The sequence below is a fragment of the Pectinophora gossypiella genome, chromosome 1, assembly GCF_024362695.1.
Source record: "Pectinophora gossypiella chromosome 1, ilPecGoss1.1, whole genome shotgun sequence".
Taxonomy (NCBI): domain Eukaryota; kingdom Metazoa; phylum Arthropoda; class Insecta; order Lepidoptera; family Gelechiidae; genus Pectinophora; species Pectinophora gossypiella.
In genome coordinates this window covers 1,786,201-1,813,938 of record NC_065404.1, presented here as the reverse complement: position 1 = coordinate 1,813,938, position 27,738 = coordinate 1,786,201, and the positions used below count along the sequence as shown (strand labels likewise).

The 27,738-nt window shown below is 37.7% G+C and overlaps 2 protein-coding genes across 3 annotated transcripts in view; one reads left to right on the top strand and one right to left on the bottom strand.

Annotated features, from left to right (window-relative positions):
* The first annotated feature begins 2,995 nt into the window (after positions 1-2,995).
* LOC126375458 (transcription factor SOX-14-like) lies at positions 2,996-21,907 on the top strand. 2 transcript variants are annotated; one of them, XM_050022505.1, is made up of 4 exons: positions 2,996-3,263; positions 19,607-19,745; positions 20,531-20,692; positions 21,489-21,907. In XM_050022505.1, the coding sequence occupies exons 1-4, from the start codon at positions 3,061-3,063 to the stop codon at positions 21,654-21,656; spliced, it is 672 nt and encodes a 223-aa protein (XP_049878462.1). In that variant the 5' UTR covers positions 2,996-3,060; the 3' UTR covers positions 21,657-21,907. The 2 variants fall into 2 exon arrangements, with proteins under 2 accessions (XP_049878462.1, XP_049878387.1); XM_050022430.1 differs by having other exon boundaries at positions 20,519-20,692.
* The window catches only part of LOC126375199 (uncharacterized), a 100,528-nt gene continuing 81,397 nt past the window's right edge, over positions 8,608-27,738 (bottom strand). Inside the window, exon 5 of the transcript XR_007567552.1 lies at positions 8,608-8,627. The gene's annotated coding sequence lies outside the window, so the exon portion shown is untranslated. The remainder of the gene's footprint in view (positions 8,628-27,738) is intronic.

Genomic DNA, 27,738 nt, shown 5'->3' with positions numbered 1-27,738 from the left:
ATGAGGACATTGTCGAAATCACTTTGTGAGACTGTCCTTTGTTTGGTAAGGACTTTTCAGGCTTGAATCACCTGATTGTCCGAAAAAGTAAGATGATTCCGTGCTTCGAAGGGCACGTTAAGCCGTTGGTCCCGGCTATTAGCCGTAGAAACACCTCCACCAAGCCGCAGTGGAGCAGCGTGGTGGAGTATGCTCCATACCCCCTCCGGTTGATTGAGGGGAGGCCTGTGCCCAGCAGTGGGACGTATGTAGGCTGTTTATGTACATGAGGCATGTCGGGGGCATTTGGCGGATCAACAATAACCCTGACACCAAACTTGATGAGGTTCGTCATTGATCTCACAAGCACAAGATAATAAGATTACGTTCTTCTTCTATCGTGTGGATTGTGAGGTGGATTGCCAACCCCATCAACCCTGGTGTCAGGGTTATTATTGAGCCGCGGAAAGCCCCTGACATGACTCATGTAACGACTAAGTACTTACATCAGTAAGAAATAACCGGGACCAACGGCTTATCGTGCCTTTCGAAGCACGGATCATCTTTTTGGACAATCAAGTGATCAGCTTGTAATGTCCTAACCAAACTAGGGATCACATAGTGATTTTTGTGATTTGTCTCCGGGTCGTGAGCACGACGCTCAACCACTAGACCACAGAGGCCGTTAGACGAAAATTACGTGGTTCGTTGTTAACCATCTATGGTCTTGAAGACCAAGGTATTGCTGCCAATATCCTCTTCAACGGATTATTTAATGTACGAATAGGGGACTGGTAGCCAGTAGTATTAGTAATTTGGACAATAATGATTTATCATAATCATAATGTTAGGATTGAAACTCGAATTTGACCACAAAATAAATGTCCTTTCCAAATTGATGAACTATATATAAATCAGTAGCTGAATGGTTACAGAATTTCAATTATGACGAAACAGAGAATCTTTTAGACATAATTAAATAGAAGTGAGACGCACACACGCACGCATACACGCACACACACACACACGCACACACACATACACACACACTCACACACGCACGCACACACACACATACACATACAAGCATTTATAAATTTGATATTTTCTTTTTAAGAAATATTTTATGATTTAGTCTAACAATTTAAAAAAAAAACTTAACTTAATTTTTTTTTTATATTTTGTTATTTTTTCTTGACCATGACTTTTTGGGGGTGGAGGCCTGGAGTCCTAAAACACAGGGTATCCTAGTTTAGGCTCCAGCCTCTACAAATATTGTATTTTTGTATGTAATTATGTATCCATGTGTTTTATAATTTGTAGAGGAAATAAAGATTTTACTTACTTACTTACTTATATGGCCGATATACTGACAACATATCACCATGCTATTGCTTCTTCTTATCGTGCCGATAGCAAACTAAATAGTATCGGCTCGAAACTTGGCAAAAAGTATGGCGCTATCTGCAGCGCTCATCAGATCCTCCTGCGTGCAGGTGTTCGGGCACGCAGGACAAGATGTAAGATGTTCCATCGTTTGGGGAACAGTGCCGCACTTGCACTTTAAGTCATGCTATTCATCGTATACATATCGTTATGATGATGATCATGTTTGTCATGTTTTTCAAACTTTATAATAATGGCCCCGATTCCAATTTTATTATAAATTATACCCGTCATTTTCTTATTCGCCGAAAAGGAAAGGGACGGATGATTGACAACTGATAATTTTAAAATGATGATGACATACATACATACATAAACTCACGCCTATTTCCCACCGGGGTAAGCAGAGACTATAGAATTCCATTTGCTTCGATCCTGACACACTTCTCTTGCTTCCTCCACATGATGATGAATGAAAGATTAATATTGGCGAATAAAATAGGCGTCTCGCTCATATGTAATCCGTTTGTCAACTTAATTCTGTCAGGTTATTGGCGAATATAGGTACAATTTTGAAAGCTCTTTTTTCTGCCTAAAATTGACGTGTGTTCCATAAATATTATGTCCGTCGATTACCCGTCTCTTTCCTTTTCGGCGGATAAGAAAATGACAGGTATAACTTAAAATAAATTTAGATGGTGTGTACTGGAATCAGCACCATTGTCATTTTTGTAAATTTATTATTTTTGTCATGACTGAAGGGTCAGTCTATGCCATACTCCTCTATCCTGCATCCAATGTTGGGATTTTTTTAAATGTCATGTCATTCATTACACCTACCAGTCTCCTCCCTAATCATTTCCAAAATAATGTAATACCTACTTGTTTTCATATTTTTTTGTCAACCTATGATTTTTCTATAGCCGAACTATGCTCGTAAAATCGTGAATAATCGTTCTTCGATTATTTCCACATAAATCAAAAAATTCAAATGCCAATATAAAGGCAATTTCCATTCACCCAATTTTCCAAACCAGCGCAGTGTGAAATCACTCTTATGCTTCTAAACGCGAATAATTTACCTCAATCACTTCTACTCACATTCCAATCGGTTTTCGATCACGAACGATCGACTCCATTCCCCAAGATCACAGGTTAAAAAGAAATTTAATCTTACTAATAAACATGCAAACAAGAAGAACGCTACCTGTTGCGGTTGTGATGAGACAAACGATTTCTCAGCCAATCAGCGGGCAGCGTCCGCCCACGGCGCGCGCTGATTGGCCGGCTCGGTTAAGGGGGGAACGTTTCGGGGGGAAGCGAAGTCCCGAGCACGATTCACGGATTCAGACAAGAAAAGCGCCGCATTGAGCTTTCTAGAGCTTTTCGCGCGCGCTATACTGGACCTGGAGCGTAATTCGGGAGTTTTGTTTTTATTATGTTTTCGTTGTAATTAAATACATTAAACTTCTAAAATAAGTCGTTAAAGGACTCTTGTTGTAGCAAGAATTTATTTAAAGCTAAAATTAGTCAATAAAACTAATAAAAAACATCTCAATTAAAATAAAAAAGTTTTTCAAAAATATATTAAGTTTTTCATGAATAAGTCATGACCTAGCTGCTAAAAAAGTGTTGATAAAAAAATAAATTGCATTCGAATTTTGGACATTTGAAGTTTAAAAAATAAAAACCAATATGTCGCTAGGAAAACAGCCAGCTGAACACATCAAAAGACCGATGAATGCCTTCATGGTGTGGTCTAGAGGGCAGAGAAGGAAAATGGCCCAGGATAACCCAAAGATGCATAACTCAGAAATATCTAAAAGACTGGGCGCTGAGTGGAAACTGCTGACTGAGATGGAGAAACGGCCATTTATTGACGAAGCGAAGAGGTTACGGTGAGTTCGAATATAATTTTATCGCGTAAAAAATGTATGAAAATAGAAAAAAAGCACATGGAAGCAGTAGGTTATATACCTATATAAAATATTGTTTACTAGAGAGAGAGAGAGACAGTGAAATATCTCCGTAGGTTTATGCCGTTTATAAAAATAACTGAGATTATGTTTAGATTTTGTTTCATTCTATAACAAATTGTAAAGTGTCTTCTATATTAAGGTGTATATTATAGCATTTCACAAAAGCGCTATTACTAAGTCTTAAGCCTGTGGAACTTTCAAATTATCAAATTATTTTGTAAAAAGTAAAAATAAGCGCGCTTAAAATAAAAAAATGTGCCAATAATTTCTAAATATAATTTTCAGTAAGTATAATAAAAATACTTTGTCATGGAAATTAATTTAATTTTTGAACTGTTTGAAAATCATGTACCTAACATGATAGTATTATCATAGTATTGGTTGGTATTGGAGTACTTAATAAACATATTGATCGACCGGCATTTCTGCTGTTCAATATATTTTAAAACCATGTTTGGATCAGAAATAATTATCACGTGCTCAACGGTGAAGGAAAACATTGTGAGGAAACCCACATTCTCGAGAAATGCATTTCGGACGTATGTGACATAACCTATATTAGGCTACTTTTCCCTTCGCGGGTTGGAATGTCAGACATGTAGTCGCTTCTGTAAAAAACTGGACCTGTCAAATCGTCAGGTTAGGTAAGCGGACCCAGTGAAAAACGGGATAACGCTAGGGAGATGATGAATATATATTAAATCCATTTGTTTGTACCGGTTTGCTGAAGTTGTCGCGGAAGTTAGTAAGTTAGATTAGGTCGTATTTCCTATAAGCATGGTTGATTAGGTTAGGGATGTTTCGCGGGCCTTTATCCAAAATCATTTTTGATTAATGTTTCCTTCTATAAAATCAAATCACAGATAGCAAAAAATCTTTCTATTGACGAGAGTATATTTCTAATTTAAAATAAATAGACTAGATGTCACAATTGTTTGGATATTTAATTAGAATTTTTCCCCTCTTTCAAAAGACTCCTTTCTTATTACACCTCAGTTATGTGTCTTGTGTGTTTCATGAAGTAAGTACATAATTACACACATACAGTCATGAGCAATATCATGTAGCCACTTTAGAACCCTGTCGCACTATCATATTTGACATTTAATGCGATACGGTTTAATTTGTCAAAAAAGTTAATGTGACATGGTTTCAAAATGTATATAAATTAGTACTCGTGACCGTATATATATAAGATCATGCCTATTTCCCGTTGGGGTAGGCAGAGACTGGAATTCCACTTACAACGATCCTGCCTGACACACCAGATTCGCTTCTTCCACTCTCATCAAATACTTCATCCATGCTCGATGGTTTCCATACACAATAATTAAACAATGGGGGTTGGATTTTAAAAGTACATTCTTTACGACTTTAAAGTATGGCCTGGCCTTTATTTATTATCAGTATATTTGTATTCTTGATAAGACCAGTTGTCCTTTGTTTTTTATACGTTTTACCTACCACACAGTTCCCAACAGAAAAAGCCACCAACGCACCTTAATCGGGACTAAATAAACATAAAACATTAACAATTAAAAAGATAATGTAAACATAGAATCTTTTAACAAAAAAAAAGATAATAAGTCCTTTCTCTATCTTTTTAATTTCGTATCAAAAGATAAACACGCAGACTAACCCACCTGTTATGACTGTGAGACAAAAAGTTTTATTTGTTGAGTTACTACGTTCTACCACAGATGTCTAATAGTTTTAAGGTGAGATTTAAAAAGTAAACACGGTGATAGACAAATAGACAAACAACGTTCTCATCTAAGATGTGATATTATCACCTCTCCAGCACGACAAGGATGCTTTTCTGGCGTAAAAAGAGAGTGGAAAAAAGCGTTTTTTTTCTCTTGTGAGACCAAGTTGCTTTTTAAGAAGAAGAAGAAGGCAATGGAACATAGCCATACAGTCTGAACTACAGTAAACTCGTGTTTAATATGTTACTTATTTATCGTAATTTACACGCACACACCCTTACATATCGTAGTGGGTTCGAATCCCGGTTCGAGCTCTAAACTAATGAATTCATGTTTGAAACATAGATAATTGACACGTGGGTTCGAAGAGTTTTGTTCGGTTACGGTACGCACGATTTGACCGACTTTATAGTATTTCCCCCGCTGCTTTCATTTTCACTCTTCACTATTGGAGTGAATAGGCATTTAGCTGCTGATGCCGTTCCTACCGCTCTCCGATCGTAGCGGCTCCCCGTTCCATTGGATACAGGGCGGTAGGCGCAAGAGTGCACCTGTGTTCGCGCGCACACTGTCAAACCATTGTTTCGCGCACTATAATATTTCCTGCGCAAATGGCTCGGCTTCTGATAATGGACTCCGATTATTGAATAGGCATTTACTAGATATAAGTGTGACCACACCTTCACTGATTGTGGGACCGCGTGAGAGCCTTCAGCGCTCCCCATTTGTTCGGTCAAGTAGTTAATGCAATCTGCGGCAAATCTACAATAAGTCACGTAAAAAAAAACTGATTGTGGTCAAACGCAAACCTATCTTCAGTACTAAATTTAAAAAAACGAATTCTACTGGTTTGGGCTGATCCGTGCTTCGGAAGACACGTTAAACCGTTGGTCCCGGTTACTGCTTACTGATGTAAGTACGTAGTCGTTACTTGAGTCACGTCAGGGGCCTTTGGCGGCTCTATGAGGTTGGTCACCCACCTCACAACCCACACGATAGAAGAAGAGATTCATAAATAAACTCACGCCCGTAATCCCTAATGGGGTGGGCAGAGCCACAAGTAATCAAAGACAACTTGCAGCCACTGTTGATACGATGTCGTAAGCTGGATATGATGAACCTTATGGTGATAAGGGATCAGCCTATCGCCCATAACATTAGTCCATCATGTTAGAGGACACAATCCCTTTGTCGGTTTTTACGACATGCCCGGGAAGACAAGCAGCTGAACGTTTTCTATGTTTTTCATTTTCTCCCAGAACAGCATAGAAGCATAGAAGAGATTCCTTTTTTATCAAAATATATAACTGAACAAATAGCCTAATAATTGTTAGGTATATAATTTCCTCTCAAAAGCCTAACCTACCCTATCTAATTTAAGCAGGACCAACAATAAGTGACATAACAAATTCACGGTAACATAACAATTAGGACGTAACAAATAGAAGCCGACGACGTGTAGAGCCGCCGCTAATAAATACAAAGCCCCAACCCTTGCGAATTAATTCATACCCACTTTATCTATATAGAGCTCATATTACCCACTATAAAATTTCGTGTTCTTCTCAAGTTAATAAGGTGTCTACTTAAGCAAATTGATCAACAATATTAACTTCTCGTAATTAACTATTGTTGTGTAAGTTGTTTTTATTACGTGTTTTGTTTTGTATTTGTTCTACTGTGGTGTCCCAATACTTTTTTTATCTTTCTTTCTAATAATATAAAATTATTTGATATAAAATATGTTAATAGATCAAGAAAACCCTTATAATAACACGGTGATTATAAAACAAAAGATAACTTGCAACCTTTGACTTCGTTTCCTCTATTCTTTGCATAAGGTCTTAGAACCATATTGTAAAATTTGTGCTTTTTTTTACAATCTGTGGAAGCTTGTCAATGGCTTTTTGATATTAAGTTAGTATGTAACATTCTAAATTTAGCTGTAAGCTCCCCAAATAAAAAAATAAAAAAAAATAATAAGATGGATATGACGACCCGTGTGGTGTTAGGTAGGTGAACAGCCCAACGCGCATATTGACAAAAACACGGTCAGTTTTTAGCTGAACACGTTATATGTCTTGTATATTAACCCCCAGTCCCTAACACTTCAACCAATGTAAAACACTGACAACAAAACACAATCGATACACACTAAACTCTTCACAGAACGCCCTCACACAGCCCTGTATATATTCCCCCGTCTTTTACCGTCCTAGACTGGAGACATAAGCTCATTTTTATAGCCCTGCCCGTACTAGATAACAGGCACCCCGCGCACAATGCCAGATATTACCATGGCCCGAGATAATTGTCTTCATTTCATGGGGTTAGCTTAGATTAAATTGATTTGTTGAACCATAGACTGGCGATTATGTTTGGAAAGTAATGGGATCTCACGGGTGTTAAATTCGCTTTAGTTTTTGAAGGAGATTGTTATGTTATGGGCTGTTTTATTCTAAGGATTGATCTTCGTATACAAGGTGACATTAGCGTTGCCGATTTTGAGAACAATACTTGGTTTTATTACAGTTATGCAGCTCTAAAAATTGGGTAGTTTTGTTTCCTAGATCAAAGATAAATTATAATGAAATTCTGATGACTAAATAAAGACAGATCAAAAGGTGACAAAACAACTCTTTTTTCTTTTTTCTATTTAACTTATTTATGAATTTTAATAAAGAAAAATTTACTTAATAATAAGTGCGACATTTTGACACGTTTTTCTATGACGTCACAGTGTGCTTTTTCATACTAATTCTATAGTAATTACGTGTTTTACGTTTAGTAAAAAGTACCTAACTGATTTAACTAGTTAGAAACTAGCCTATTGCAAAAAAGACATAAAGGTAGTCCTAGAATTATCATTGTTTTTTTTTTTAAATTTAAGTAAAATGAGACTATAGAAGGAAAAATTGAAGGGAAGAGAGGAAGGGCTAGAACTAGGATAACATTTATGAAACAAATAAAAGAGAAGGTGCAGGTCGTGTCGTATCGGGAGGTGAAGGTTTTGGCGGGAAGAAGAGAGGAATGGCGGTTACTCCACCGACAAGAGCGCAGCTCTTAAATAGAGAGAGAGAAAATGAGACTAAGTTTGTGTCTGCCTGAATCAGAACAACGCAGTATCGCCAACTGTGTTAGCGCACAGCTTATCTTGAGAGTAAGGGGGTTTCAAGAACATCCTCCGCGTTGTTCAAAGTTTATTCAGTTATCGGCCCATACGCACACGATTCTCAAACAATATTGACTTATTGGAACCGTCTTCAATCAATCGTTACTCTAAACAAAATGACATTGATAAAACCTCTGAGTCACAATAGTATGCATTGTAGTCTATCCCTTATTCCTGTGTTTATTTGGCTGTGTTTGTATTGTGATTACGATATGAATATCATATTGATAACCATCCATTCAGTAACATTTCAAGATTTTTTATCCGTGCCAATGCGTGCCCTGTTATTACGGTTACGTTACGTTACGGGGTTCGAATCCCGGCTCGTGTTATCTTTTCTATTGTGTACAAATAAATAAATAATATAACCACTAGAAACCTAATGGCCCCGATTCCTGCAGACACCTCCTAATTTTATTTTAAGTTATATCTGTCGTTTTCTTATCCGCCAAAAAGGAAAGGGACGGGTAATCGACAAGCATAAAATTTATGGACGTCAATTTTATGCACAAATCTAAAACAACCGTCTAAACATATTACATTGGCCAATAACCCGACATAATTATGTTGACAGCACACGTCAAACGGTTTGCATACCAGCGAGATACCTTTTTAATTCGCCCGGGTTATTCATTCATTTACTCATTCTTCCTAAAATTAAGAGCTGTCAACCATCTGTCCCTTTCCTTTTCGGCGGATAAGTAAATGACAGGTATAACTTAAAGTAAAATTAGAAGGTGTCTGCAGGAATCGGGGCCAATATGTAGGTATTATACCGACAAAAAAAAGTTTTCTTCTCGAGCTCCTCCGTGCTTCGGAAGGCATGTTAAGCCGTTGGTCCCGGCTGCATTAGCAGTCGATAATAACTATCAATCCGCACTGGACCCGCGTGATGGTTTAAGGCCCGATCTCCCTATCCATCCATAGCGAAGGCCCGTGCCCCAGCAGTGGGGGCGTTAACGGGCTGATGACGATGTTGATACCGATTTAGTGGTCGAATACCTACCTATACGACGGAGATTTTTTGTGGGTGGGTACTTGAAACAAATTGACTTAACTACCTACCTACAAATACTTTTATCAGTTTTGTCACATGATAATTACATTGCTGTAGGTACATATCTACCTCAATAATTTGTTATTGAATATATGGTACGCAATAAAGAAAGAAATAAAGAATTTAAAATAGGAATAATAAGAACCTTACCTTTGTCAATGTCCGCGGTCTGCGTGCCCAACTGCGGGCAGGGTGAGCTCACCGCCTGTCCGGCCGTCAGACTTGGCACGTGCTTCTGTAGAAAAACATTAAATTTACCAATTTAGTAAAAGAATATACCTAAGTGCTTTACGAAAAAGTTTACTTGAGGGTAACATTATGTATGTGCGTAAAAATGTATCTCTCCTTCCGAGAAACTGTGAAAGGCATACTTACAATACAAGGAATAAAAATAAAATTATTGTTCAAAATTCTAGATTAAGTAAATTAAATTCATCTTTTTTGGGGTTATGTATACGTTTTTACAATAAAATACCAGATAATATTTTAAATTTGTCAGAGAACAAATTTAAAGCTCACGTGAAGCTTACTTTATGTAAAAAAGCCTATTATAAGATTAATGATTACCTAAATTATAAAAATGTCTGGTATTGAATGTGTTCCTCTAGTTATTAAATAACTTGTAATGTACCCTCATTGATTTAAAAGATGTGTTGCTGTTGCAGTTTCTTGTCATTTCTTCTCCTCAGCCATAACACCTTGCGAAATGACGTAAATTCAAAAATGTTACATTGACCAGAAATGCCTTATGGGGCGTCACAAGTACTTTTAGTAACTTCTATATTTACATATGCAGTATTAAAATAGAAATAATCACAATACTGACGAATCTTACCATGAATATATATGTATTATGATCTGCATTCTGCGCTCTGCGCCTACAATTGCAGGCAAAAGTCAGAGCATCCCGGCTATCCGACGACGTTTAGAAAACAAAGTTCATGTATTTGCATACAGTACTATCATTAATGGCACCACACTATTCAGTTATTTCATTTGAGATCACTCGCGGAAGGATATAATACGTATTTTCGCATGATATAATTTTATTCCCGGGCAAGTCGACTAGCCTCCAAAAGACCGCCGAAGTACTGGCGATTCCATTCCGTTAGAGACGCTGCAGCAGGCTAATGATGACTCTTGTGATTGGATGAAACGTATGATGTGTAGTGACGAACACTCGGCTATTGGTTGGAATTCCCACAAACGTGTTAACCGAATATGTACCAAGTAAATTTGAAAATCGAATCATTACTTTGAAATCTAGAATATAATTTATTCCACAGATATTATACTTTTTTTTGTTTTGGTTTTCCCCGAAGGGTAAGGCAAAGGGTACTATGCCCATACAGCCATGTCTGACGTATTTTTTTTTCTTGATGATTAATGAAATGATGAAAGGTGATGATGATGAAACCTAAGCCCCCACCCTCGGAGTAGACTCCTACTCCGAACCCCAAACGAATTAACTCAAAAGTCCGCATAAACTTTCGAGTTATGAAGCGGCTTCCTGGCACGAAGCGAAAATAGGCAGATACACTTTGTTTATTGAATACTCCGATATAATAACACTCGCGAATGTCTTCCGACTAACTTAATGCGATCATTAACCACAAAACACCACTTCGTATTAATTATTTAGATTATTCAATGAAGAAAGCAACTGTCCCGTTCCCGTTTCCCGCCAAAAAAAACCACAGATATTATACGATAATAACATTGCAAAAATTTGAAAATCGAATTAAAGACTGCTTTACTTTTTTTTCTATTTACTCATTCGGGCAAGCAAAAGTAACTTAGCCCATACAGCCTGGTATTTGGTCTTGTCCTTTTCTTTGTAAAATCTGGTATATCACGTCTTTAGTTTTATAACTTCTTCGTCTTCTATATTTTTCCTTTTGTAATTTTTGAGTAGTAATGTATTCAGTAGGTCTTCTTCTTATATCGTGTGGGTTGTGAAGTGGAGTACCAACCTCATCAACCCTGGTGTCAGGGTTACTATTGAGCCGCCAAAGGCCCCTTACATGACTCATGTAACGACTACATACTACATCAGTAAGTAGTAACCGGGATCAACGGCTTAACGTGCCTCCCGTAGCACGGATCATCTTACTTTCGGACAATCTGGTAATCAGCCAGAAATGTCCAGTGTGTAATTCAGTAGGAAATCTTCATTAATATCTTCTGTTTTAGACTACTTTAGGCTAGCGTAGTAATATTTGTATTTTCGAATACGAGAAGACAATAGAACGCAGCCATACAGCCTTATCTGTAGATAATAAATTAGTATAGCATATTCTTCTGATTACATAGTATAAGGAATAATACTACGTTTATAATGACAACTCTCCGCTCTCCCCAGTGGTTGAGCTAGGTTTACCTCACCCCCTCGGTCTTATTTTAGTCTTCAGTCGTATGGCATCATACATCACAGATGCGTGTGTACGATAACGTCAATTCTGTATTCTGAGTTGATATCAAGTGGTATTTCTTGTCGAAAAATCATGATATTTTAGTATAGTAATATCCTGTGTAGGTAGGTACGTACAAAGCTTAGGTACGTACTTACCACCTACTAACTCTTGAGAAGTACAAATATATCAACAAGTAGATAGTGATAATGTTATTAACAAGAATGCGCTATAGTGTATAGGATTGGTATCAAATATATTTTTTCACATGTATTTGTGTACGCCATACATTCGAGGTTATCGGTCATACAATAGACGAAAAGGCGCGCCCATATTTGTCTTTGAGCTTACTTTTATCGACTTCTATTTGATATTTCGATACGATCCTCTTGTGATACAAAACTGTTTTTATAACTTATAAGTCTTATGAAATGTGAGTTTTGAGTCATACTCATAGAAACCGTGGCTGAGGAAATTAAAGAGTTTTTCGTAAGACCTATTTAGGATAGCATAATACAGGGTATTAGTGACAAGGTAACGAAAATTTTGACGGATGAGTTAGCGATGGGCGTTATTAACGATAACTGGTTATATATGCAGTTACGAGCTCGAACAGTGATCACTCGTTTTCCACTACAACAAAAACTAGTGATATTCATAACGCCATTTAAACGATCGAAATAGGCATCAGTCTTCAATAACTCTTTTAATCACAACGCCATAAAGTTAAATCGAATTCACTCTTATGTTTAAGGCATAGCGTCGATGTTTGGCTACTTTCACTACTCACGCAAAATCACTGGTTTTACAATATTCGTAATGACAAGATGAAAACGACGTTTTAACTGCTACCTAACCAAACGATTTTACGTTACAATTATCACGTTTGCTTCAGAACGTTGTGAAAATAACTAGTTATAAAAATCACTAGTTAAGAAACTAGTTATTGGAAATCACATAACGCTTACGTTACGTTATCTCAAAAACCGATAACGACCCATCGCTAGGATGAGTCAGACCGTTATACTTATAGTATGACATATAGGAAAATGACATACGGTGGTATGTCAGGAGGTCCGTGTATCCCTGTAGCGGTTCTCTATTTTTACGCATAATTTTTAATGTAATAATTTACCATGGCATAATGTTACTTCTCCTATTATTAGTTACGCATAGTATTAATTTGTCATAACTTTTTAAGCATAATTTTGAAACTCATAACTACCATAAGCATAATAATTAATGACAATAATGACATATAAGCATAAGTATTATAAGCATAAAAACTATACTCCGAATAAGAAAAGTTTTGGCACAACTTTGAACATTTCCGAAACTTACTTTTTCCTTGGTTGCATTTGGTTCATGATTGTGACTTTTTATATTTTTTGACTCTATTTCATGCTGTTGGTGATCATTCAGTATACTTTTCGTGTGTAAGATAAACATACTGGCGGCCCAAGGGCCACCCCCGCCGCACCCTAACCTACTGTTATGCCTTGTAAAAATTATGACAAAACACTATTATTCTAAAAAATAATTATGGATACCTATTTATATGCAAATCAAAATACCAACAAATATTAGTCCAAAAATAAGTTATACTTACCTAACAAACCAGTATTCTTAGATGTTATTATGGGAAAGTACTACTATGCTTAAAAACGTTATGCAAAAAGGATTATGATAATTAAAATTATGACAAAATCATTTATGCATTTTAAGAGAATCCCCCTTGTAGCTCTATAGTCTTACTCATGGAATAGAAACAAGAAGTTGGAAGGGCCAAGTGAGCGCGAAACGCGCGTCATACAAGTATGAGCAAATAGTTCATACTTCAACATTGCACTTCACTCGTCCGCAAACTTAACGACGCACGGAGCTCCGCCGTAGTTTTTAATACATAATTAAAAGCTCTTCTTGTGCATTATAATCTGCAAGGCAAAAATCAAACTATAGACTATGATGCAAGGAGTAAAAATCTTAGTATGCTCGGCTATTTATCAAAAAAACACTTTACGAAAAATAATGATAAAATGACAATGGGCACTTTTGTATGAAACTTGGTCCAAGAACCTCCACTGATGAGACTTATATGTAATGAAAGCTTATGCTTTCCCTATGATTCTGGCAAAGTTCTATCAGATTCTGTCCCGGGGTTCTTTTTTTACGGCCATGTTTGTCCTTGCTAAAAATGTGATAAAATACAGTGGGAGCTAAACTCGACTCAAGATTTGTTGCTGGATAACGAAGTCTACATAAATAATTATGTATCATATTGTATATCATTTTAAAGAGGATCTTTTCCGGAATCCGAAACATAAAAAAAAAATAAAAAAAATCTTTTTGTAAGCGAATTATAGTCAATTTATATCTGCAGCGCCATTGTTTCTCGATAGCTAAGTTCAAGTTTCATGCCTTTTACCCCTTCCAAAAGTATCTTACCGATTTTTTTATATTGCTTCCGGAATTTGATCTGAGTGACAATAACAAGAAAAATAAATAGACACCTCTCCGATAGAGACCGCCTAAGCTATTGCCTATTGCAAGAAATCGTCATCATTAGCAAGTCATTACGGTATTGCATATTATAAGCTTATCAGCAACTTGGAACTTGGTCCAAGAACCTCCACTGGTGAGACTTGCATGTAATGATAGCTTATACTTGTCCTATGATTCTGGAAAAGTTCTATCAAACTCTGTCCTAGGGTTTTTGTACGGCCATATTTGTCCTGAGTGTACAGTAGTGGACTGCAAAATCACCTCAGGATTTGTTGTCGAAAAACTATTTAACTAAGTCTATATACATAATTATATATCATAATGTATATCAATTTTAAAGGGGAAGGTTATCAGAATCAGAAACACAAATAAAAAAAAATGCATTAAGTATGTAAACGACTTTTAGCCAACTCACGTCCGTAGCACCATTTTTCTCAGCAGCTACGTACGAGTTTCGCGCCTTCCAACCTTTCCAAAGAAGCCCAATCATTTTTTCCTTCTTCTGATATTGCATTCTTAACCTGACAAGTGACAACAACAAGAAATAAAATAGATACCATTCCGATAGAGGCCGCGTAAGCTATGGACCTATTGCAAGATAACGTACTCAAAGGCTAGTCATTATAATCCAACAGACGTAACATGATTAGAATGCGGGAGGACGCAAATGTAGTATGTTTTCTTTCACCACAATCTTGTTTTATTAATCCAGGCTTATATCTTGTCTTATAAACAATGCCGAATGGTACAACAAACGTATCGTAAACGTAAGGTTGCCTGGTAGTAATTGCTACCTTGGCAATAAAGCCGCCTTTTGCACCAGTTATTGCCTGAACTTGTTTAATAAATGTGTTTCTTTTGTATACAATAGAGTCATTGTATTGCATCTTGATTAGAATGACTTATTTCTTGTTTCTCTCGTACTAAGCTGTATACTGTTAGTGTTAAAGAGACACATATTTCGTCTCTTTCGCATAAGGCGATGTACTACATTTCCGTCCCGCCGCATTCTAATCATGTTACGTCTGTTGGATTATAATGACTAGCCTTTGAGTACGTTATCTTGCAATAGGTCCATAGCTTACGCGGCCTCTATCGGAATGGTATCTATTTTATTTCTTGTTGTTGTCACTTGTCAGGTTAAGAATGCAATATCAGAAGAAGGAAAAAATGATTGGGCTTCTTTGGAAAGGTTGGAAGGCGCGAAACTCGTACGTAGCTGCTGAGAAAAATGGTGCTACGGACGTGAGTTGGCTAAAAGTCGTTTACATACTTAATGCATTTTTTTTTATTTGTGTTTCTGATTCTGATAACCTTCCCCTTTAAAATTGATATACATTATGATATATAATTATGTATATAGACTTAGTTAAATAGTTTTTCGACAACAAATCCTGAGGTGATTTTGCAGTCCACTACTGTACACTCAGGACAAATATGGCCGTACAAAAACCCTAGGACAGAGTTTGATAGAACTTTGCCAGAATCATAGGACAAGTATAAGCTATCATTACATGCAAGTCTCACCAGTGGAGGTTCTTGGACCAAGTTCCAAGTTGCTGATAAGCTTATAATATGCAATACCGTAATGACTTGCTAATGATGACGATTTCTTGCAATAGGCAATAGCTTAGGCGGTCTCTATCGGAGAGGTGTCTATTTATTTTTCTTGTTATTATCACTCAGATCAAATTCCGGAAGCAATATAAAAAAAAAATCGGTAAGATACTTTTGGAAGGGGTAAAAGGCATAAAACTTGAACTTAGCTACCGAGAAACAATGGCGCTGCAGATGCAAATTGACTATAATTCGCTTACATAAAGACTTTTTTGTTTTTTTTTATGTTTCGGATTCTGGAAAAGATCCTCTTTAAAATGATATACAATATGATACATAATTATTTATGTAGACTTAGTTATCCAGCAACAAATCTTGAGCCGATTTTAGCTCCCACTGTATTTTATCACATTTTTAGCCAGGACAAACATGGCCGTAAAAAAAGAACCCCGGGACAGAATCTGATAGAACTTTGCCAGATTCATAGAGAAAGCATAAGCTTTCATTACATATAAGTCTCATCAGTGGAGGTTCTTGGACCAGATTCGCCCATTCTCCTTTGCAGTCTTATCACATAAATAAAATATACATTGCTGGTAAAGTGACTAGTGGCTATGGAATTTGAGAAGCAGTAGTGCTATTGTAGTTATTTGTTTGCAGGAGTAGTAGTAAAAGAGAGTAGGGTTGAACTGACGACAGCGGTTGTCATACAAAATCCGCGTTAAGAAAGAAAGAAAGAAAGAAACGGTTATTATAAAGTTACGTTAGTGCCTTTCCGAACTCTTTCTTCTATTCTTCTAGAACAGATAGACATATGAAAATAATAAAAGTTCGTTGTTGACAACGAAAGTTTAAAAAATCAATTCGACACAACTTGAGATATCTATAATCTCAACTCACATCCATACTTAATATAATAAATATGAAAGTGTGTGTGTCTTTTTGTTTGTCAGTCTTCACGTCAAAACGGGCCGACGAATTGACGTGATTTTTTAAGTAGAGATAGTTGAAGGGATGGAGAGTGACATAGGCTACCTTTTATCTCTTTACAACCCCCCCACATTCCTAAAATGGGGGGTGGAAGTTTACATGGAGCATTCCGCAACTTTCAAGGTAGAAAGCTAAAAAGTGGTACGTGGACTATTTGACTAACAAAAAACGAGCATCATTTTTTTAATCTGCCCCTATCCCCTCCAAAGAGGAGATGAAATTTTACAGTTTTCATGGTAGGAAGTTAAAAATTGGTACACAGACTCTTTGTTCCCAACGAAAACCTTATTTTTGAACCGTGTTACCCCGAATTTAACGAGAGCGAAGCGGGCAAAAGCTAGTATCTTATATTTACACCTTGTCACCAGTAGCCGATACATATTGGTACAAACCAACCAATATAGTGAACTGCCATCTCGATTCCAATATCCACCGGCAAATACTTACTCATATCAATATCACATGCATTTATTTACCTAATTCGATTGCGTCCAAAATGCGATAAAGAAGCCATATCTTGAATATCCTATTTCTTATATCCAGTTATGTATGGAAAAAATGATACGTTTTTTCTGCCCTCCAAGTCATATTATTTTCCTTACGATATCGTGTTTATTTGTAGAGTAAATAGAGTAATGAAGGAATCGATAGTGTTGAGGTCGATGACCGCCTTTTTGATCACAGGAATTCGGTTCGATTGTGAAATAGTTATGTAGATGTATTGAAATTATCAAAGTGTTATCAGTGATATAGTAAGTTATAAACAGTGATGTGGCGTTCTCGAAAATGTTTCTAAAGTGGAAATGTTCTCGTTGTAAAAACTCTGCTGGCTGCTTTTTCGAGTGTATGTATGTATGTCTGTTTCTTTTTGAGCCGTAGTAGCCTAGTTGGTAGAACGCTTGCCTTTCACTTTGAGGTCGCAGTTTCGAATCCTAAACCAATGATTGTCGAATTCGTTTTCGAATTCATGTTTGGATCTTAAATGATTATCACGTGCTCAGCGGTGAAGGAAAACATCGTGAAGAAACCCACATTCCAGAAATGCATTTTCGGAAGTATGTGACCTAATATGTATTGAGCTAGTTTTCCCTTCGCGGGTTGTAAGGTTAGACAGGGAGTCGCTTCTGTTAAAAAAACCAGACCAGTCAAATCCTCAGGTTAGATTAGGTTAGGTTAGGGACCCTGTGAAAAACGGGATAATGCTAGGGAGATGATAGTAGTAGCCTAAACAACTTGATGGATTCTGACATCAGATACATTTTATCCTGAAAGTCTAACGGGATATTCGTATTCCATCTGTTTACGATTATCGGTAAATTGGTAACGCCATCTGTTGACAAGAAGCGAAAGATTGCTATCAGTTGTCAATATACGTCTGCACTGCTCTATTTATATTTTCCTCTCGCTCACTCATTGGTCCCACTAGTCGACACCAGACGGCAGGACCAGTCAAAAAATAGTTACTAGAAAAGGCTGGTACTTACATAATAATCTACGAAAAAGTTATATAAATGAAAAAAGTGATATTATAATAATAAAAAAAAAAACAAAAACCATGTCAGGGACCTTTGGCGGCTCAGTAGTAACCCTGACACAGAGTTGATGGGGTAATCCACCTCACAACCCACGCGATAGAAGAAAACTAGTGCGATTTTGTAAAACAAAAATATGAGAATTAATCAAGCAAACAATACGAGCCGCAATTTTCCAGTGCACAGTACAACGTTATTTATGCAATAAAGCGCGTTTGTGTGAGCGCGGCCGCCCTTTAAACAACAATGTCGGACACAATGCTCGGATTATTGCATTGTTCTGTAACAAATACTCACAATCGGTATTATTCGAGTCTCTGTATTGAATACTGGCGAGTACCATTGGAGTTTGAGCCGTAGCGCCGCGGCTGTGGGGTGGCTATGCTGGCAGGCATAATCGGACAGAGCGGCCTCTGTCCGATTATGCTAGCTTTGTGATAGAATTCCGCGATTGTCAGCGAGTCCGCAGTAATTATTCGATTGGACAGCCAAATGCAGACTTCGAATGTTTGTTACGTCCCCATTTTGCGTTTCGTTGCAACAGCACGTTCTGATTGATAAAGAGTTGTAGTTCAGTAAAAACACTCTCGTTAACGCAATTTTCAGTGTTGTCACTCATCTTCGTTTAACCCAGGGAGTAAGGAATAAGCCTTCAAGATATGAAATTCGAAAGAACAGGGGGGTTAAAATGACCACATCGAAGAAACCAATATTGCTATTTGACAGTTGTATGCATTGCGCACTTTTATATGCGCAAATGTCGAATAGCATTATTGCTTTTTAGATAAATTGCTTGGACTTGGACTTACTATACATATTAGAGAAATATATAAAACAATAATTCGTTTTTTTTCTCTGAAACTTGGTGTTTTCTTTCTACAAACACTACTATCTTATTCTATTGTGTGGGTTACGAGGTTAATTGCCAACCTCAGCAACCCTGGTGTCAGGGTTACTATTGAACCATCATTTGACTTGGTTCGACTACGTACTTACATCTGGCAGTATCGTGTCTTCCGAAGCACGGATACATCTTACTTTCGGACGTTGTAATGTCCTACCTAACCAAACCAGGGCTCACAAAGTAACTTTTGTGTTGTCTCCACTGGGATTCGAACCTGGGATCAAGAGCTCAAAGCTCAATCAAGGCTTTTCTTGCAGCTTCTTTTCCCCTGCTATACAGGTTGTTGCATTAGTTTTAGGCGGATGAGACGTTCGTTATGTAAAAATTGACGATTCAAAGTGTAACTATGTTAACAATTCAATAAAGATAAATTTGAATTTGTATCACTGGACCATGGAGGCAGCTGGACTATACAGCAATACTTGTTACAGAGCTCTTCACATGAAGGAGCACCCGGATTACAAGTACAGGCCGCGGAGGAAACCGAAGGCCTTGATCAAGAAGGAACCAAAGTTTGGATTCGGCATCAGCGGCCTGATGGCGCCAGTCCCAAGACTTGTCGCTCCACAGGTATCACTGTTCAATGTAATACATGTTCACTTACTTAATATACTTTACCTACAGCAATAAAACCCTTAACCCTTTTATAAACGACACCACCATTGTTGACCAGTCCATGCACTCTATTACAATTTGTCTTAATATTTACTGTCTATTCTTCTTCTTCTATCATGTGGATTGTGAAGTGTATTACCAACCTCAGCAACCCTGGCGTCAGGGTTATTATTGAGCCGCCAAAGGCCCCTGACATGATTCATGTAACGACTACGTACTTACATCAGTAAGTAGTAACCGGGACCAACAGTTTAACGTGCCTTCCGAAGCACGGATCATCTTACTTTTTGGACAATCAGGTTATCAGCCTGTAATGTTCTAACCAAACTAGGGATCACAGAATGTTTTTTTTATGACAGTCCAAGTACTGGACCACAGAGGCCGTATCTAACCCCTTTTTCTTCTTATCGTGTCGATGGCAAACTAAATAGTACCGGCCAAAAACTTGGCAACAAGTATGGCGCTATCTGCAGCGCTCATCAGATCCTCCTGCGTGCAGGTGTACGGGCACGCAGGACACGATGTAAGATGTTCCATCGTTTGGGGAACAGTGCCGCACTTGCACTTTAAGTCCGAGCCATCCGAGAAACCCCACCTGAACAAATTGTCCTTACTTCGGCCCACCTGAGTCCGAAGTCTATTTAGAGACTTCCAGACGGCGAAACAAAAGGTTTTGGGAGGTGTACCCGTTCCTGCCATTTAACCCCTAAACCCATGTAATCCGTCAGCCCGGCCCGCAGATGCCGCATCCAGGAATGCCTCAGCTGCCCATGCCACACTCGCTGCTACAGGACAAACCTGACCTGAGCCGCGCCTTGTTCCCGCCGCTGCCCTACCCCTTCTACCCCTTCAAGCTGCCCACTGACGACGGGAAACTTGCTGCTGAGTTGGCGCATTTACAGGTGAGTACTCTTGTCATAGAATAAGGAATAATACTACGTACAGAACAGCAGTAGTAGGCTTGTAGTAGGCTGAGCTGTAGGCCATCTACGGGGTCCACAGGTGGCGGATAGTGGAACGGCCATCAGATATAATGGTTAGCTGCGAATATAAAAATAAGCAGTCCCCGACCAAACAGCACCAGGATTAGCAGAACGTAGTGGGTAGCTAACTGGGACGGGCTAACCTATAAAATGCTACTTGGTTCTATGACGATCTTGTGACGCAGCGAGTAGGCGCCGCTACTTCAAAAGCGCACCCCTGATTCCGGGCAGCAGCGGTATCAGTACTGGTTGGAGGCCGAGGAAATGGATTCTGGTAGAGCTCTAGCTAGAACATCACCGATTGAGAAATTGGTGGGTGTACTGCTGAACGGAAGGCGATTGGGGCAACCACCGTTCTACACGCCCTATCGATGGAGTAATGAAGGCGATTACTCTACCGACAAGAGCGCAGCTCTTAAATAAAGAGAGATAGAACAGCAACTCTCCGCTCCCGACCAGCGGCTGAGCTAAGGTCCACCCTCCCCCCCCCCCCCCCGTCCTACTTTATCAATCAATCGTATGGGCGTCAGACGTCACACACACAGATACGCGTGTACGGTAACGTCAATGTGTACTGTCTGTGTAAAACGAGGAGCTTTATTGAAGGGTCCGGGATATGCTCTTGTCGAGATTATTTTCTCATGAGTATTGAACACAAGTAGGTACTGAGTACCTTTTCCAATTCTACATTAATAACAAACTTATTCTTTCACAGGCTCTTTACGGCGGCGCACTCTACAGCAGCGCCCTGTACAACAGCGCGTTATCCCCTTGCGGTTGTCCCCCGCGTAGGACGCCGTCCCCCCCTCCCGCGGACGTCAAGCGTCCTGTGGCCTACGTCCTGATGAAGAGTGACGAAGAGCCCCCCCAGCATGTGATATGAAGGCCGGTGGCGCTCCCGGCGCGCCCTTGGCCGGCGCACTGGGAGCGGCCGTCGACGTCGACGCAGGAGCGAAGCAGCTCGCCCGATAGTGTGTAAGACTGATAGGAAATTTAGTAGTATAGCATAGGTGCACACAGCGATCAATAGCTGTTGGTCCTGGATAGGTACTATTTACTTAAGTAAGTAGTCGTTACATAAACCTCATCAGAGGCCCCTGACAATGAGAATTACTTATTTAATTTTAAATTCTATCATAATTAGTAATAGCTTATAATGCGTCATCGTCACTTTCAATCTCGACAGTTCAAGAACTGAAATTTAAGTAAATACGTAAAATATAATATTTGTTTAAAGGATCTAACATTATCTCTTCTTGCATTAAACAAAAATCCAATCAATTTTGTTTATGATATATTTATAAAAACATACATAAACAGCCTATATACGTCCCACTGCTGGGCACAGGCCCCCCCTCAATCAACCGGATGGGGTATGGAGCATACTCCACCACGCTGCTCCAATGCGGGTTGGTGGAGGTATTTTTACGGCTAATAGTCGGGACCAACGGCTTAACGTGCCCTCCGAAGCACGGAATCATCTTACTTTTTCGGACAATCAGGTGATACAAGCCTGAAAGTCCTTACCAAACAAAGGACAGTCTCACAAAGTGATTTCGACAATGTCCCCATCGGGAATCGAACCTGGACCTCCAGATTGTGAGCCTAACGCTCTAACCACTAGACCACGGAGGCTGTTATGTTATGTAATTATAAAAAAATCATCATACAGTAAATCTTTTAATACAAAATTTTCACCGCTTGACAGTGTAACAGACATGACAGTATTTAACACATCGTTGGACATAATCAATGAAAAATTACATCATTATGTTATTATATCTTTATAAAGTAAAACTTAATTCTGTTGAAAACATACATTTCCTTTTTCCATTCTTTAAAATAATGTGCAATAGAATTATTTATAATATGTGCAATGTAATGTATAGTTAGAAATTAAAATATATCGTTAAACAACGGTATTTATGTAAATAAAAATTAAGAAAAGACAGAAAATAAGTAGGGTAGTAAACATATCATAGGGCAGATACTATGAAAATAATTTGTTAGTTAGAAAAGTTGTATGTCAATTTGTAAAAAACGTATCTTATAGGAAACTAGATATCTTCCATGTTAAGAACTAGACATTGCTCTGAATTTTTTTTTTGATATTGAACTATACAGAAATCTTTCGTAAAATACACTTTTCTTATTATGATATTCACAAAATTTCGTCATATTTACTACATATCGACTTGATATCATAAAGACATGGCATACCTACTAGTTACATACTAAATTGTAAAGTGTAAATATAACTTCTAGGTCTAACAATATTCTCTTAAATAAGATTGTGATTTGTTATGTTAACTATATGTAGGTTATATTTTTTATGTTTATTTTTGGTAATAAATACGAGAGCAAAATTATGACAAGACATTTTGTAAGTTGCCTTAAATATTTTAAGCAGGTCCTTCAAATGTTTAATTTGATATTCGAGCCCGACCGTTAGTTAATTTCGCATTTATTAATACTTAAGTAGCATTAAGACTTGTTTTGTACTTAATTGTTATACTTGATATTTGTTTATTGTTAAAGTTATTTTTTGTAAAAAAAACTTCAGTGCTCTCGACATATGAATGAGAAAAATAAAGTTGATTTATACATTTTGTAACGGGATTCAGTTACTTATTAAAAAATGGATATTACATTGAAAATAAAGGAAAAGTCATGCAACTATATAGATTTTTATTACAGAATATTTATTTGTTCAACTAAAGAAATAAAAAAATAAGTATTACAACATAACTATCCGCCACACGATTCTTCAAACTAAATCGTACAAAATATCGTATCGATTTTCTTTTATATCTAGCTTTGAAATACCTACAGATCCAACTTAATATGGCATGGCATATTAAGTATACAAACAAGTACTACTTATATTCCTTCAGTCGCATAATGCACTTTTCGCTTATACATGGAAAAGACCTACTATGTTGGTAGTATAAAAAAGCGTTTCTCTATTTTGGTCTCAATTCCTGCAGACACCTCATAATTTTATTTTATGTTATACCTGTCTTTTTTTTTATTCGCTGAAAAGGAAAGGGCCGCGTAATCGACAAGCATAAAATTTATGGACGACAATTTTAAGAACAACCGTCTAAAAATTTAACATTGGCCAATAACCCGACAGAATTATGTTGACAGCACACGTCAAACGGTTTGCATACCAGCGAGATACATTTTTAATTCGCCCGGGTTATTCATTCATTTACTCATTCTCCCTAAAATTAAGAGCTGTCAATCATCTGTCCCTTTCCTTTGACATAATATTGAAATGAAAGAATAAACCGGGCGAATAAAATAGGCATCTCGCTCATATGCAATCCGCTTGACGTGTGCTGTCGACTTAATTCTGTCGGGTCGGGTAATTATAAATTTTTGGAAAGTTTTTTACGTCGTGTGTTCCATTAATTTTATGCCTGTCGATTACCCGCCCCTTTCCTTTTAGGCGGATAAGAAAATGACAGGTATAACTTAAAATAAACTTAGATGGTGTGTACAGGAATCAGCATTGTCAAATGAATACATAATAAAATATACAATCGATTTTACTTTCGTCTACAAAATGTCGATTAACATGATTACAGTTTCATAAAACCATTTCTACTTAAGATACAAGTATATCTGACGCCCTCAGGCAAACATGTGCGTTCATTGTGCTCAAGCCCAAGTGTTTATCGGCCTATAATTGAGTGGGCTCGGCACTCGCTATTCTCTGCTCAGCCCCCTTCGAGTCTCCCCTCGTGTTTTGAAAGAACGCGCGACTGACTTCTGGAGTGGTCGCCGAGAGCAACACATGTCGAGCCCGATTAGTTTTAATCTCAAAGAGGCAATTGTTTATGGAATTCGAAATGGGAATTTGGGCACAGGGTAAGGTGAGACTAGCAATTCTTATAAAAATATCGAAGTATTTAAAGTGAAAGAAAAAAAAATATATTTTCGGACACCACAAACACAGACAGACAGATTTCATTTAACACAGGACAGAAACCACACTGAAAATAATATAAAAAAGAACAATAAGATTAAAAATTATTGGAAAAAAGAAAATCCAACCAAAATAATAAAAAAGAAAAAATAATAATACTTAATAACAGTATTTATAAATGCAACGCACTGACGGCCTGATCATCTACGGTGGCGTCCGGAATACATAAACAGCCTATATACGTCCCACTGTTGGGCACAAGCCTCTCCTCAATTAAATGCGGCTCCAATGCGGGTTGGTGGAGAATAAAAGGCGTCCGGAAAAAAAAGGACCTAACTTATGACTTGGCTAATTAACAGATACAGCGTATCATGACGAGTCAATACGGACTCGAACGGTTATCGGGGACACTGGAAATAGCCACAAGACTGCGATTAGGGACTGGACAGGGCTCGTACAAGACCGCAACTTATGAAAAGGCCGAGGGAAGGCATTTGCCCAGCAGTGGAAATAAATGAGCTAGTATTGATAGTAATAATAATGTGTAATTAAAGCGATTGATCTATTTATTTATTTAAAAGGCCAGCTTGTGCTCTACGAGCACAACAGTTAACAATCATAATAGAGGATAACATCTAATAGTGTCTAATAGTATCTAATAGTGTGTGTTTGATCTATGCAAATAAATCTTGTTTGTTCATTTAAATACCCTGAACGACACGGTCCACCAAAATGCTTACAGTTAGAAGTCAAGTTCTAATTTCAGACAGAAACAATTTTAAGTCTGTTGTCATCACTGATCACTACTTACACTAGTATTCAAACACGTTACATACAGCATGATTATAATATTCTAAGACTTTTCAGTCATCAAACGCATAGTTGATGCAACATTTGCCATAAATTGCGTTATGCCGTTTTCACAGGGTCCGCTTACCTAACCTGAAGATTTGACAGGTCCGGTTTTTTACAGAAGCGACTGCCTGTCTAACCTTCCAACCCGCGAAGGAAAAACCAGCCCAATACAGGTTAAGTTACATACCTCCGAAACGCATTTCTTGGGTATGTGTGTTTCCTCACGATGTTTTCTTTTACCGCTGCGCACGTGATAATAATTTATGATCTAAACCTGAATTCGAAAAACGATTTCAAAAATTATAGATTTTTAAATAAATTTCAGATAAATAATTGTATTAAATGCCTCGTCGATGCGTGAGATATGAGATAAAGATCATAAATAAACTGCCAGTGGGTCTAAATCAGTGAATTGACGGCGTCTGCAATAAAAACGGATCGTCGCCTCGACAATTAGTAGCCAAAGGGTGTTTGTTTGCAGGGGTGAACTGGGGTGCCCATGAATATACTAAAAGGGAAGACGAGCAATGATTTATAAGTATAAGTACTATATTTTTAATATGTATACAAATAAAACGAAAATTGGGCATTTTAAATAACTGATGATCTTCTGATTGCAAATTCGTATAAAAATAAAAATATTAGTAGTTTGTAGTTAAGAGGGTAGTGTGAGTTTTTTCTGCAATGTAAGTCGTTACTGTTATTTAGGTTGGGTTAAAATACTCATAAACTGCCTATATACGTCCCACTGCTGGGCACAGGCCTCCCCTCAATCAACCGGACGGGGTATGGAGCATACTCCACCACGCTCCTCCACTGCGGGTTGGTGGAGGATAAAATACTAAGAGTCTTCAAGTCGGTGAGTTATTTGATATCCTTACAACTTTTAATATTGATATCTATGTTTCGATCGTGCCCTATTTATAACGCGTGAATTTCCAATTTTTCTATCTTTTTACAGAGTGCATATAAAAAAATGGTACCCTGCGAAAGGCCCGGTCGGTGCGGTGCCGGACCTGTCAAATCTTCAGGTTAGGTAAGCGGACCCTGTGAAACACGGGATGATGCTAGGGAGATGATGATATAAAAAGAAATGGGAATAGTTATGTATTTGCGTATCCTTTTTTTAACGTGACTTATTGTAGATTTGCCGCAGATGGCATTAACTACTTGGCCGGACAAATGGGAAGCGCTGTAGGCTCTCGGTACAACGTTTAAGACAACAGGCCTGAGGGTGCACAGTTGGGCGCGAACCCCGGCTCAGGGCGTCGCACAGTGGCCGATTTGTATTATCTAGGAATTAATAATTATTATTTTTGATGTTGACGATAACGATGGTACCTTTATATAATAATGCTAGTGATGTGGGTAGTTCGACATATCAATATTTTTATCGAACTCTCATGCGTTTACCCGCTGTCACGTAGTGAAGCTCAGTTTAGAGTGCAGTCCGTAAATAAATTGAATTTTGTAAAGCGTATTTAAAAAAAGATTGTGAAAAAAGTATTAAGTGTTGGCGAACTAAGTTCTGGATATTGTTTGTTAAAGGTATGTACAATATTTATAATAAAAATGCCTTGTAATGATTACGCAACGTAAAAAAGAAAGATTGTAGTTCAAAGGTCATCAATGCAAAAATTTAAGTTTTTGGTTTGAAAATCATTTCGGAAAAACGAATTTCGAAGTATTCCGCCTTGCTTTATTTTTTTAAAAATACATCAAGTCATTAGTCTTTTAAATAATTTATTAGTAGCTGCCAAAAAGTGCCAAAGACTTAGCAATTTATTTTTTTAGGTACTATGTCGCTTACTAAGCGGGAATTGTATGAAGTTTGGCGAAAGGAAAAAACAATGAAAAAAAAGAAATTAGCTGTTTTTAAATTGGTATCTGAAAGATCTGGATCAGCCACTAATGAAGATGAGGTTTGCCCGACAAATCTTAAAAAAAAGTAAGTTCTTTCAATTTTAAACTTGCTCGTAGATGGCAGGAGTCAAAACGAACTTCAAAAATTTTTGAAGACCACTGCTGAGTTATATGTCAATTTGTATCCGTGGTATAACATGCCATCAAGCATACACCGAATTTTAATTCATGGACCAGAGATTGTAAAGTCTTTGTTACTCCCAATTGGTATACTCGGAAGAAGCCCTAGAGTCTCGGAATAAGGACTTTCGGA

Excerpts from the sequence above, each read along its gene's own strand:
- LOC126375458 (XM_050022430.1), top strand. The coding sequence starts at position 3,061 with ATGTCGCTAGGAAAACAGCCAGCTGAACACATCAAAAGACCGATGAAT. Across the intron at positions 19,746-20,518 it reads CAAGACTTGTCGCTCCACAG|CCCGGCCCGCAGATGCCGCA; the intron begins GTATCACTGTTC and ends GTAATCCGTCAG. Across the intron at positions 20,693-21,488 it reads CTGAGTTGGCGCATTTACAG|GCTCTTTACGGCGGCGCACT; the intron begins GTGAGTACTCTT and ends ATTCTTTCACAG.